We start from the raw sequence: 11221 nt of genomic DNA, 5'->3' as shown, positions 1-11221 counted from the left end.
TGTGCAGGAGATGTGTGCTTGGGATGAGGGCGCTCTTTTGCAGCGCAGGGGCAAGGCATAACTGTGAATCTGCGGGCTAGTCAATGATTGACAATTAGTTAACAACTAACAACTAGACAGTACCCAATATTAAGGCAATATTTCCGCAATTGGTTCACTTGTGTTCCATTTGTAGTGCCATAGCGCCCCTTGGTGTACGTCCAGGGCTCTCACACTGTTCTATAAACTGCATAACATAAGCTTTGCTTTCTAGTGTGTCGAGCTGTCTTAGATCAAAATGCCGATGGATCTTAGTCAGTGGACCGGACCTCTTGCTCTGCAGGAGGTGGAGGAGAGACCTGCACATGCCTTAGCCGTCAAGTATGGCTCCCTTGAAATCGACGAATTGGGGAAAATACTCACGCCTACCCAGGTACCGTTAGACCGACCGTCATATTAATTTCGGTTTCAAATGCGTTACTGCGGGTAAAATATTACCGAAATGTTATGCGTTATAGGCTATTATTGCGTTACTTTTGTAACGCGTTACCCCCAACACTGATTGTTGCCGATCTCCAAGGCACAACGCAAGCTATGATTTAGCTAGCTGTGTGGTATTTACCCCGTTCAAGCTAGCTTGTATTGACCCACTTCCATTACAGACGCGTGGAAAGCCACGCGGTTACGTAATGTTGCATTGTCATCTTCAATAGATTCTGTTGTGTTTACCCGCGCTGGATGTGTTTAAAATGTGTTCAAAGTTGAGTAACACAGTAACCCGGTGAACTACATGTCCTCGTTTGCCCTCAGGTGCAGAGTTGCCCCACATCCGTGCAGTGGGAGGGCAGTGACTCCGGTAAGCTGTACACCTTGGCTCTAACAGACCCTGATGCACCAAGCAGAAAGGACCCCAAATTCAGGTACTGTGAGCAGGGCAATTTTGGCCTCAAATGCAAGATATTCCACTGGGCCTCTTGATGTATGATTAGTTGTGGCTATGCACGCCTGGGTTGGGTCCAAACCAGGGACGTTGTTAGACATAAAACTCTACTGGGGCACAGGCCCCTATTCATATCCCTTTTTTTTTCTTCCAAGCATGCTGCGCACAATGCACTACTCGGCTATAGAAACTCCCCTTGCTTAAACCACCAGTGGCGTTTTTATATGTAAAAAATTGGTGGGGCAAAAAACATATAGGATACCAGTAAAGCTAAAGTTTATTTAACACATCAACAAACAGCATGGCTCCACAAAACACTTTTAACAACAGAGCAGCTTGCTTCTACCAGGTGTTGTAGTACACAAACTGGAGAGAGAGAGACTTTCTTGTGTAATTCCTCTCCATCTCTCTCACACACATGTAAAATTACCACTGTCATATTTACAAACCTAAATTAGAAATGCAACCAAGCTCAGGTTGGTTGCATTCTATGACAACAACCTTAATAGATAAGCATGGACACACTGACACTCGTCACCATCTATAGCGTTATATCTATCGATCCAGCCCAAAAATATGACCAATGCACGGACCAGCACCACAAATGCAGGATGATAAAATGTGCTTTCACTCACCAAGGCTGAGAGCTCACTTGAAGAGAAAGGTGCCTTCTTTTGTATGCTAGACTAACTGTTAGCCATTTTTTCTTCAAAAACCACTCCACTTTAAACCTGTGGTTACTTTTACCAGCAGTTTGAGCGATGCCAATATCGTGGCTGATGGGCACTACCAAGTCACTTTACTTCAACTTTCTCCTCCAAATTAAGGGTTTATAGGGTATATATAAGGGTATATAACTGGTGCTCGAGTATGAAATCCTCTTTATTAATTTTCTCAAGTTATCTGGCGTTTGTGAAGACAAGCTACCCTCCTCGCTCTTCTTGCCGACTAATGTTGGCGACAGACAGCCAATCAGGTCTGAAATACAAAATGACGCTGTGGTGGGGCTACCGGCTCTCAGCCCCACTTGGCATCAAATTTGTGTGATCTACATTACATTCTGAGCATGCTTATTAATACTTTCCCACGTCCAATGTACATTGCATTGTGAGAGGGGCTAGCCCCACCAGAGCCCCACCTTCACGATTAGCCTATATGGCCTACCACCAGAGAATGTCTAAACAACTCAAATCGGCAGAATGCAGCCTGAAGCAGCAAGGCAGGGACCAATGAACATGAAATAAAATCCTAACACAAATGAATGATATGCAATTTAGGAAGATGCTATATTCATAGATAGTAAATTATTCGAAGTAATCTTCGAGAAATAAAAAATATAATTTTGTTGCAGTTCTTTCTGTTGACAACAGGTGGGGCACTGCCCCTAATGACCAGTCGCCACTGTAACCCACTATACAACAGATCAGAGATGCAAGTTTTATATCAGCTTTGGCAGAGACATCAATAGTTAATGTGAGCACACACATTTTTTCGCCTTCATTTGAGCACAAATACTGTTTTTTAGAGCTTCATGTAATAGTTTTTATGTTTTTGTCAAAATAAGATGGTCGGTAGGCCTAGAAACTTTCTTTAGTTTTGTAATGATTTCTTAGCCTCCCTCAATTCTGACTTGTGTGCCGAGTGGCTATTTGGCAAGCTCAGAAGAGCATGCTGACATGGAATTCTGCGTGCATCGGTTTGTGTTTTCGGTTAAACTGCTTTAATTTTACAAGCGTTGATTGGGATACTGCGTTGACATTTTCCGGGATTATCAATCTAAATTAATGCATGGACTAAAAGTCAATTGTTAAAACTCAAACTTTAGATTTTACTGGGGCACAGCAGATTAAAAAGGGTCTAACGACGCCCCTGGTCCAAACAGCCTCCTTCCCATGTTGAAGGAGACCTAACCTCTTAGTGTACCCCTTTTCCCCTCAGAGAGTGGCATCACTTCCTGGTAGTGAACATGAAGGGAAATGATGTGTCCAGTGGGTGTGTCCTGTCTGACTACGTGGGCTCTGGACCTCCCAAAGGCACAGGTAGGACCAGACTACAGTCCCAAACATTTTACACCAAACACTGGTTTGAAAACACCAAAGAAACCTGCTGTACTTCTGTGTTTGTCAGGGCTCCATCGCTACGTCTGGCTGGTGTACGAGCAGGCCTCCAGCGTCTCCTGCAGTGAGCCCATCCTCACCAACCGTTCCGGGGACAACCGCGGAAAGTTCCAGATCAAGAGTTTCCGTCAGAAGTACGGGCTGGGGGCCCCCGTGGCGGGCACCTGCTACCAGGCAGAGTGGGACGACTACGTCCCCAAGCTGTACGAACAGCTGGCTGGGAAATGAGACTGACCACAACGTTTTGAGACGTTGGCTCTGAGTCAGCCAGATGCAGAAACACCAAACGATAATGCCTTTTTCTGTTTTGTTTTTGCTGGAGTGCCACTCAGTATTTCATGTCTCATTTCCCACCTAACTTCATGGTTGTTCATGCTGAGCTGTTAACTAGAACACAACTGATCCCAATAAAACTGACTAATGCACTGTTCCTCCATTATTTTATTTCATTTCATATGTTCTTGTTGTTTCCGTTTTGACCATTTCCACCAGTTGATCCACTCATTGTAACAATTAAAAAAAGACCATACATGTTGGGACCTTGAAAGTGTATCCAGGTCACTGGCTCTGGTAGTATTCCCCATGTCATTGTCCCCTCATTACAGCTGAAGATGAATAGAATCAAACTGAAGTCAGTGTGTGTTGAGCACTTTATTTACAAATATAATTAAAAGCTCTGACAGATTCATGCGTTCTCTTAACCTGGAAAAGAAATTAAAGTGCATGCAATAGTAAAGCATAGTACTGATGTAATTCATAAGAAAATACACAGCTTCAGAGTTGTGGCTAAAGCAGAAAATGATTTAAATGGAAATTCTGAAATATTCAGTTGACTGATTATTCAACCTCAAATACTGCACGATGAGGGGGAGAAACAAAATCATTGCTTAAAAAAAAGAATCGTGTCACAGTTAAAATACAATACGAAAATAAGTAAAAGCTCTCCTTAAATCCTTCTGTACACAAAATACATGTCCCCTCCCTCCCTCAAAGCCCTTTGTGCTACCTGGGAGTTGAAGTATACATGTGGTATTATTCACATTGGCTGCCAGTGCAGAGATTCAGTACGAAACACCAAGTACCAGGATGCAATTCCCCCTCTGTGCCCCCCCAACTTAATTATCAAATTCTCAGTCACATTTATTAAATGTACCTACATGTATAGCATTGCTTCAAAAGGTTGTCTGCGTATCAAATTTTTCTAATTTGCGATAAAAATCTCCTGATGAATAAATACCAAAAAGAGTTGAAGCAGCCAGGCGAAGCCGAGGAAGAAAGATTCAGTTTGTTTCACGTTGGGCTTTTTCTGCTTTGAACTTTTTGCACAGTTTGAGACAGATTTCCTCTAAATGCATGATCCGAATGACGCAATTTCGCCAGCACTGTCACTCAAAACCTCTCCTGCTTCCTCTCTCGTTTCCACTTTCAGTTACCCCCATAAGTGTCATCATTGCACAAGAAACAGCAACACGGTGACATATTGTATCGTTACTCATACACAAAAACAACAACATGACAACTAATGGAAGTCATCCAGCATCATTTATGTTAACGTCAACAACGAGAGGAGGGGCCTGTTGGCTCGTGACCCCGCCCAGCCCCTTGAGCTGGGCTGCTATTGGTGGGGATTTGAGTAAGGACATCAGTAGCTAAAGACCAGGCCCGGGTCAGAGCAGACCATGCTGGGTTGGGGTGGAGGGGGGTGACCCAGCCAGGCAGTGCTGAGCCCAGGCACGGTGAGGAGCCAGAACCCCCCTCATCTGTAGTCGTCCTTGGGATAGTCCAGGACCCCCAGGTGGCCGAAGCCCAGGCGGATGCTCTCCATGTCGAAGGAGTCGATCTCTCTCTCCTGGCGCTCCAGCAGACTCTTGATGCGGTCTGTGCGCTCCTTCTGAAGGGAGGCCAGCTCCTCTTCGATCTGGGGACGAGAGCGCACACACACACACACGTCACTCAAAACCCCCATAGACGTGATCAAGAGCCCATCCTCCGCGTCCATCCATCACAAGCCCTCGTTTCTCCAGACCCGTACATTGCCTCGGATGAAAGACGTCTCGTTCAAGATGACGTTGGTCCACCCCACCCCCCCCCCCCACCGCAAGCCACTGGCCCCCGAACGTCGCACCCCCTCGCAGACAACGGTAATCAACACGCTCATCCTGTACCGACTCCAGACTCCCACGCATTCACACGCTCAACTCCATGATGTCATCCCTCTGCCAGGCTTGCAGGGCTCGGGGCTACCAGCGGGTGGCGCTGCGCCACCGCGCGCTACATAAGGGCTGCCTTCTGAGGCTGGATCACACTCGGTCAGGTCCCTTTGTTGTCGAAAGAGCAGTGGTAGAAGATTACGTCAGTCATTCGCAGACATGGTTTGGTCGGAAACTTGTGTTTTAACGAGTCTTGGAGGGGCAGGGTGAATGCGAGTACGTGCTGATCGGTAGGAGGGAAAGGAGGGGGGTTTGTTTTTGCTCAAACAACCAAATCCACTGTTAATATACAGTCAAATACAGCGCAATTCCAGTCCTGACAGTAGCATTGGGTCTACTGTGAATGTACAGTAATCTATAGTACAGAGATTATTCTCTGGGTTTTTCCCTGGACTTAGAGCTCATCCCACGGACTCCTGTGGAGAGTGTGAGTGAGTGTGTGTGTGTGTGTCTCTAAAACTGGCTGTGTTTAGGTAGGCATACGAGTGTGTGGGTGTTAGTATACCTTCTGGATATGCCTGCCGCTATGTATCTGTGTGTGTCTGAGTCAGTTTGTCAATCAGCCAGCAAACTCACATCCCTCTGTCTCCTGTCCCCCCCCCCCCACTCCTGTGTCCCCCCCACTCCTGTGTCCCCCCCACTCCTGTGTCCCCCCACTCCTGTGTCCCCCCCACTCCTGTGTCCCCCCACTCCTGTGTCCCCCCCACTCCTGTGTCCCCCCACTCCTGTGTCCCCCCACTCCTGTGTCCCCCCCACTCCTGTGTCCCCCCACTCCTGTGCCCCCCCCACTCCTGTGTCCCCCCCACTCCTGTGTCCCCCCCACTCCTGTGTCCCCCCACTCCTGTGTCCCCCCACTCCTGTGCCCCCCCCACTCCTGTGCCCCCCCCACTCCTGTGTCCCCCCACTCCTGTGCCCCCCCCACTCCTGTGTCCCCCCCACTCCTGTGTCCCCCCCACTCCTGTGCCCCCCCCACTCCTGTGCCCCCCCCACTCCTGTGTCCCCCCACTCCTGTGCCCCCCCCACTCCTGTGTCCCCCCCACTCCTGTGTCCCCCCCACTCCTGTGCCCCCCCCACTCCTGTGCCCCCCCCACTCCTGTGTCCCCCCACTCCTGTGTCCCCCCACTCCTGTGTCCCTCTCCCCCTCCCCCTCCTCTACCTTCTGCTCCAGGTGAGCTCGGCGCAGGGACACCTTCTGCTCCTGCTTCTGCAGCTCCCTCTCGTGCTGCGCCTCCGTCTGCATCTTGATCTTGCTCTGGTAGGCGCTGAGCAGCTCCATCTCCTGGTGCAGCTGCCGCCTCAGCGCCTGGCACTCTGCTTCCTGGGCCTCGTCCAGGCGCAGCTGAGGGGGGAGGCCACCGCAGGCGCCGTGTGCACGCGCACACACACACCACGCATAGACATCACACACACACACACACACACAAGCACCCCGCAGATGGACAGGCCACACAAAGACAGAGAGAGGGAGGGGAAAAGACAGAGACAGGGAGGGAGGGAGGAGAAGAGGGATAGAAAGAGACAAGCGCAGAAAAGAGAGGGAAGAAGGTTAGATATGAAGGGAGGAAAAAAGCAAGTGGGAAAAGTGGGGTGGGGAGGTAGACAGGTAGACCGGGAGGAGAGGAGGAGACAGGGTTACAACATGAGAATACCAACAACCACGTCCCCCATGTTAACGCTTCTGTCTGTACTTAGTGTTTCCACCCCGGTAGCTTTATAGCTTTAGCCACACACAACTTACTAGCAACAGGTTGCGGACAAACTCTTACAGTCTAGCCTCTGTAACTTTACTTACCCTTATCCCATAATCTAAACTACTAACTAGCAACCTGATGTTAACCAACTACCCACAGACTATGAGCTAGCTGGTTACTAGTGACGGACAGGTTATGAGCTAGCTGGTAACTAGCTGATGACAGGTTAGGAACTAGCAGATAACTAGTGAGTGACAGGTTAGGAACTAGCTGGGCATTAGTTAGTGACAAGTTATGAGCCAGCCACTGATGAATGACAGGCAATGAGCTAACGGGTAGCTGATGTGTAACTGGTGAATGACGAGCTAGCGGGTAACCAGTCAAGGTGGAAGGCTCACCGCCTGTGAGGCCATCATCTCGTTGATGCTCTGGTCGTACTGCTCGGCCAGGATGGCCAGCTTGCGAGTCTGCTCCTCCTTCAGGGCCTTCAGCACCGCCTTGTGCTCACTCTTGGGGGTCACCTCTATCTGGTGGTGCCTCAGTGCCTTGTACTGCTTGGTCTGCACCTTGCACGTGTCCTGAAACTGCTTCTTTATCTGCAGCTCCATGGCCTGGAGTGGATGGGGGGTTAGCTTAGCGTTAGCTACCATGGCTCTTGGGTGTTAGCCTAGCTATCCAAATGAACAAGTCAGGTGGTGTGTTTCCCCTCTCACCTTAAACGACTCGACATTAGCTCCCCAATGTTAGCCTTGCCCAACCTAGCTCTCAGCTAGCTAGCATCGCGCTTTAAACTCTCCCATTAGCTCCCCACTGTTAGCCTAGCCCGAACTGGCTCTCAGGCTAGCTCGCTAGTGCATGCAGCCTGGCCTCCTCACCTTGAGGTTCTTGGGCTGCTGCCGTAGCTCCAGCACGTGCTTGCGGTGCAGCTCGCGCTCGCGGCGGTTGTTGTACTCGATCTGGTTGTCCAGCTCCGTCTGGTGCTGCAGCCGGATCAGGTCCATCCGCAGCTTCTGCAGGGTCTTCAGCTGCCGGCGCTCCAGCTCCTGGCTGGACTCGTCGTGGCGGATCAGCATGGCGTGCTCCATCTCCTTCTGGCTCTTCTTCTTGTTCAACTCCTGGACGGGGGACAGAGGGAGGGAGGACAGGGAGGTGGGGAGAGAGAGGGAAGGAGGTAGGACGGGAGGGTGGAAGGAAAAGGGACGGAGGGAAGGTGACAGGGAGGTAAGGAGGCCAGTGAGGATAAGGGGGGAGAACAAGAGATAAATCAGCAACAACCACAATGGGATCGAACGATGTCTCTCCTAGCTCACACCTCCATGCTTAAAAGCAACAATGGTATTAACACCAGAAACTAAGGATAAAGGTCAGGCTAAAGCTCCCAGAGGCCAAACAGGCTTTCTCCGCGGCCAACGCCGCTGTGTTAGCATACTTCAACCAGGTCTGATACACCAAAGGCGGATTAGAAAGTAAACAAGGCAACAATGCATTAATCCCTAATCTGTTCAGGCCCAAGTGGAAACCACCTCTTTCAGCACTTTTCAACAATCAACAAAAACACCCCGCCCCAACCCCCTCGTGTCCCATGCGGGCGCCATTCGAAAAGGTCCGTCCACGGCAAGCCTGTTCCTCGCATCCCTCCAATCCCATCTCCTCCTCGTTTCTCCCTCCCTCTCTCTCTGTGTCTCCCCCCACATTCTCACCTCCCGGATCTGCTCCTGTTCGAACTCCTGCCTCCGGATCATGACCTTGCGCCGGAAGGCGCGGCAGTTCCTGTCGTAGAAGACCCTCTGCTGGCCCAGGAGGGTGGCTTCCTCCTCGGCCTGGGAGTGCTGCAGGTTCTCCTTGTGCTTGGACAGACGCTCCTGCTTCTCCTTCTTAGGGGTGCTGTGGTCCTCGTTCATCTCCTGGGCGGGTCGGGGGAGAGGAGGGTCGGGGGAGAGGAGGATGGAGGGGGAGCAAAGCACAGGAGAGAGGAGAGGAGGGGAGGAAAGGAGATCAGAAGAGAGGAAAGGAAGGAGGGAGAAGAAGGACACTTGTGATGGGAGGTGAGGGAGGGTGAGAGGTGTGGAGTTGACCCGAGACCCTAGGACCCAGGAGTGTTATAAGGTCCGAACCCTGAGGTCCAGTTCGCAGCTTGGACCTGGATATCCGTCTAATTGCTGCATTTTAAATGGTCATACAAGACTCAAACAGAAACCAAATATGTAACCCAGGAATGTCAAAACAACCATGTTATGTTCCAGATTCAGTTATGTCACCGATATAAAGTAGCCGGATACAAAGAGGTAGAAACTGAGTGCAGCTGAGCGCCTGTTTTTAGCTCACTCAGTTCCAGACCCTCAGGCTATTGCAACTGACATCATGATTCAGCAGAAACCTTGAAATACGCTCCCTTGCACCACAAAATGGCTGCTTAAAGGGGGTAGCATTTAGGTGACCTTACGTTAAGCATCCCCTTCTCTCTTTCATGTGTGTTTAAATGCCTGAGGGGACTGAAGCTAAAGCTGCTAATGTTCTTAACCAACAGGATGTGATCCCGGGTCGTGGTAGGTATTAGACCGAAGTCGTTGGTGGGCTGTGGTATCACCCTGCGCCAGCTTCTTTTCCACAGCGCTGACCTAGTTCCACTCCTTATCTCCGCAAACCGCGGTTAACGCGTCTCTGCTGCCGTCAAATACAGCGCGGAGGTGGGAGGCGCACTAATGAAGGCCTATTGTGTGCGTGAGTGCGTGCCGATGTGTGTGCGTGTGATTATGCGAGGGCACTGGGTAGGTGGGGGGTGACTCACGCGCGTGTTTGCGCGTGCGTGCGTTTGTGTGCGCGCGTGGGAGGGTTGATGCAACAGTAAATTACAACGTGTACACTACAGCATGCGTCATGCTACTCCAGAGACGGGGGAGGTGTGTGTCTGTATGTGCGTGTGTGTGTCTGTCTGTATGTGTGTGTGTGTGTGTGTCTGTCTGTATGTGTGTATGTGTGTGTGTGTGTGTGGAGGGACAGACCTCCTTAATCTTCTCCTTGCACAGTTTATACTGCTTCTTCTGGTTGTCTAGGAAGGTGGTGAGCTCCTTCTTCTGCTGCCCTACGATCTGCTGCTGGAACTTCTTCTCATCCGTGCTGGCTGTCTTCATCTGGGGGGGGAGACAGGGAGGGAAGGACAAGAACAAGTCCTGGTTTGTTTTTTTGGTCTTTCCTTCTTCGTGCGAACACATTGCCTGTTACATCGTGACATTCCATGTCGCGAAAACTCCGCTTGACGGGAACCAGCCAGCGTGAGCAAGGCTAGCGCCCGCGACGCGCTCGCACGCACCTCCTTGTCCATGTGCGCCGCGTGCCTCTTGGCCAGCTTCTCCAGCTCGATGTAGGCGTTGTTGGCCTGCGTCTCCACCTCCTTGTGCAGCTTCAGCCGGTGCTCGTCCATCTCCGCCTTCAGCTTGTTCTCCAGGGCGATCAGCTGCTTCTGGTGCTGCCGCCGCATGCGCTTGTAGCCCGACATCTGCTCCCGCAGCTCGTTCTCCTGCTCATGCTCCTGGATCTGCTTGGTCACCTGGCCGGGGGGAGGGGGGGGGGCAGAGGGGACAGGTCATCGAGGGGTGAGGTAGACGGGAGAGGGGATGGAGGTCACCGAGGGGGTGAAAGGTCGAGGTGGTCCGGTCACCGAGGGGGTGGAAGGTCGAGGTGGTCCGGTCACCGAGGGGGTGAAAGGTCAAGGAAGAGGGTGGGGTCACAGAGGGGGAACAGGAGAAAGGTTAAGGGCGGAGCACGAAGCCACCGAGGGGGACAGGTGGAAGGTCAAGATGGCAAGGTTGAGTGACTGAGGTGAAGGGTGAGAGGGTCAAAAGAGAAACTTGGGGATCTAGAGGATCCCCAAGATCCCCAACTAAAGATCAAGAGGTCAAGTTTGAGGTCAGAGTTGATGGGGTGGAAAGTGGTCGCACAGTAGCTCTTGCTGTGATGTCTCACTTACATTCCAATAGCCAACACAGAACCAAACCGTTAGTCAAGAGAAGGAACACGCTTCTTAAACAGGACCAGCGCAAAGGCAAGGCAAATATCATCCACAGAACGTCATGCGCCAACACGGTTGATCCACTACTGCGAGATTCCAGGTTCATCAGCCTGCCACTACCCCCACCCAGGGCTGCCGTTCACACTGGCCCAGTGGCATCACAACAAACGCCCCTTTCATCTCCTCAGACAGTTCCTCTCTCACACCAGCCACCCATCAACAGGTCCCTCACAGAGCCTGAAATACAGCCACAGCACTTCACAGCAAAGCTGAGA

At 51.0% G+C, this 11221-nt stretch overlaps 2 protein-coding genes across 7 annotated transcripts in view; one reads left to right on the top strand and one right to left on the bottom strand.

The window, feature by feature from the left end:
* Window positions 1–173: 173 nt before the first annotated feature.
* Window positions 174–3466, top strand: pebp1 (phosphatidylethanolamine binding protein 1). The gene is made up of 4 exons (XM_062451129.1): window positions 174–412; window positions 790–899; window positions 2858–2958; window positions 3047–3466. Exons 1-4 carry the CDS (start codon window positions 278–280, stop codon window positions 3262–3264), a joined length of 564 nt encoding a protein of 187 aa, XP_062307113.1. The 5' UTR covers window positions 174–277; the 3' UTR covers window positions 3265–3466.
* A 206-nt stretch (window positions 3467–3672) lies between these two features.
* Window positions 3673–11221, bottom strand: part of taok3a (TAO kinase 3a) — a 39413-nt gene continuing 31864 nt past the window's right edge. For all 6 annotated transcript variants that reach the window (XM_062451100.1, XM_062451105.1, XM_062451103.1 and 3 more), the window contains 7 exons: window positions 10248–10484; window positions 9940–10068; window positions 8638–8841; window positions 7813–8052; window positions 7336–7548; window positions 6403–6585; window positions 3673–4954 (listed from right to left, as the gene is read on the bottom strand). In XM_062451100.1, coding sequence (XP_062307084.1) covers window positions 4793–4954; window positions 6403–6585; window positions 7336–7548; window positions 7813–8052; window positions 8638–8841; window positions 9940–10068; window positions 10248–10484 — 1368 coding nt within the window. In that variant the 3' untranslated portion in view covers window positions 3673–4792. The remainder of the gene's footprint in view (window positions 4955–6402; window positions 6586–7335; window positions 7549–7812; window positions 8053–8637; window positions 8842–9939; window positions 10069–10247; window positions 10485–11221) is intronic.

This window comes from Osmerus eperlanus, chromosome 25 (genome assembly GCF_963692335.1).
Source record: "Osmerus eperlanus chromosome 25, fOsmEpe2.1, whole genome shotgun sequence".
Taxonomy (NCBI): Eukaryota; Metazoa; Chordata; class Actinopteri; order Osmeriformes; family Osmeridae; genus Osmerus; species Osmerus eperlanus.
Note: the sequence above shows the minus strand (reverse complement) of the source record. Positions and strands in the feature narration are given on the sequence as shown.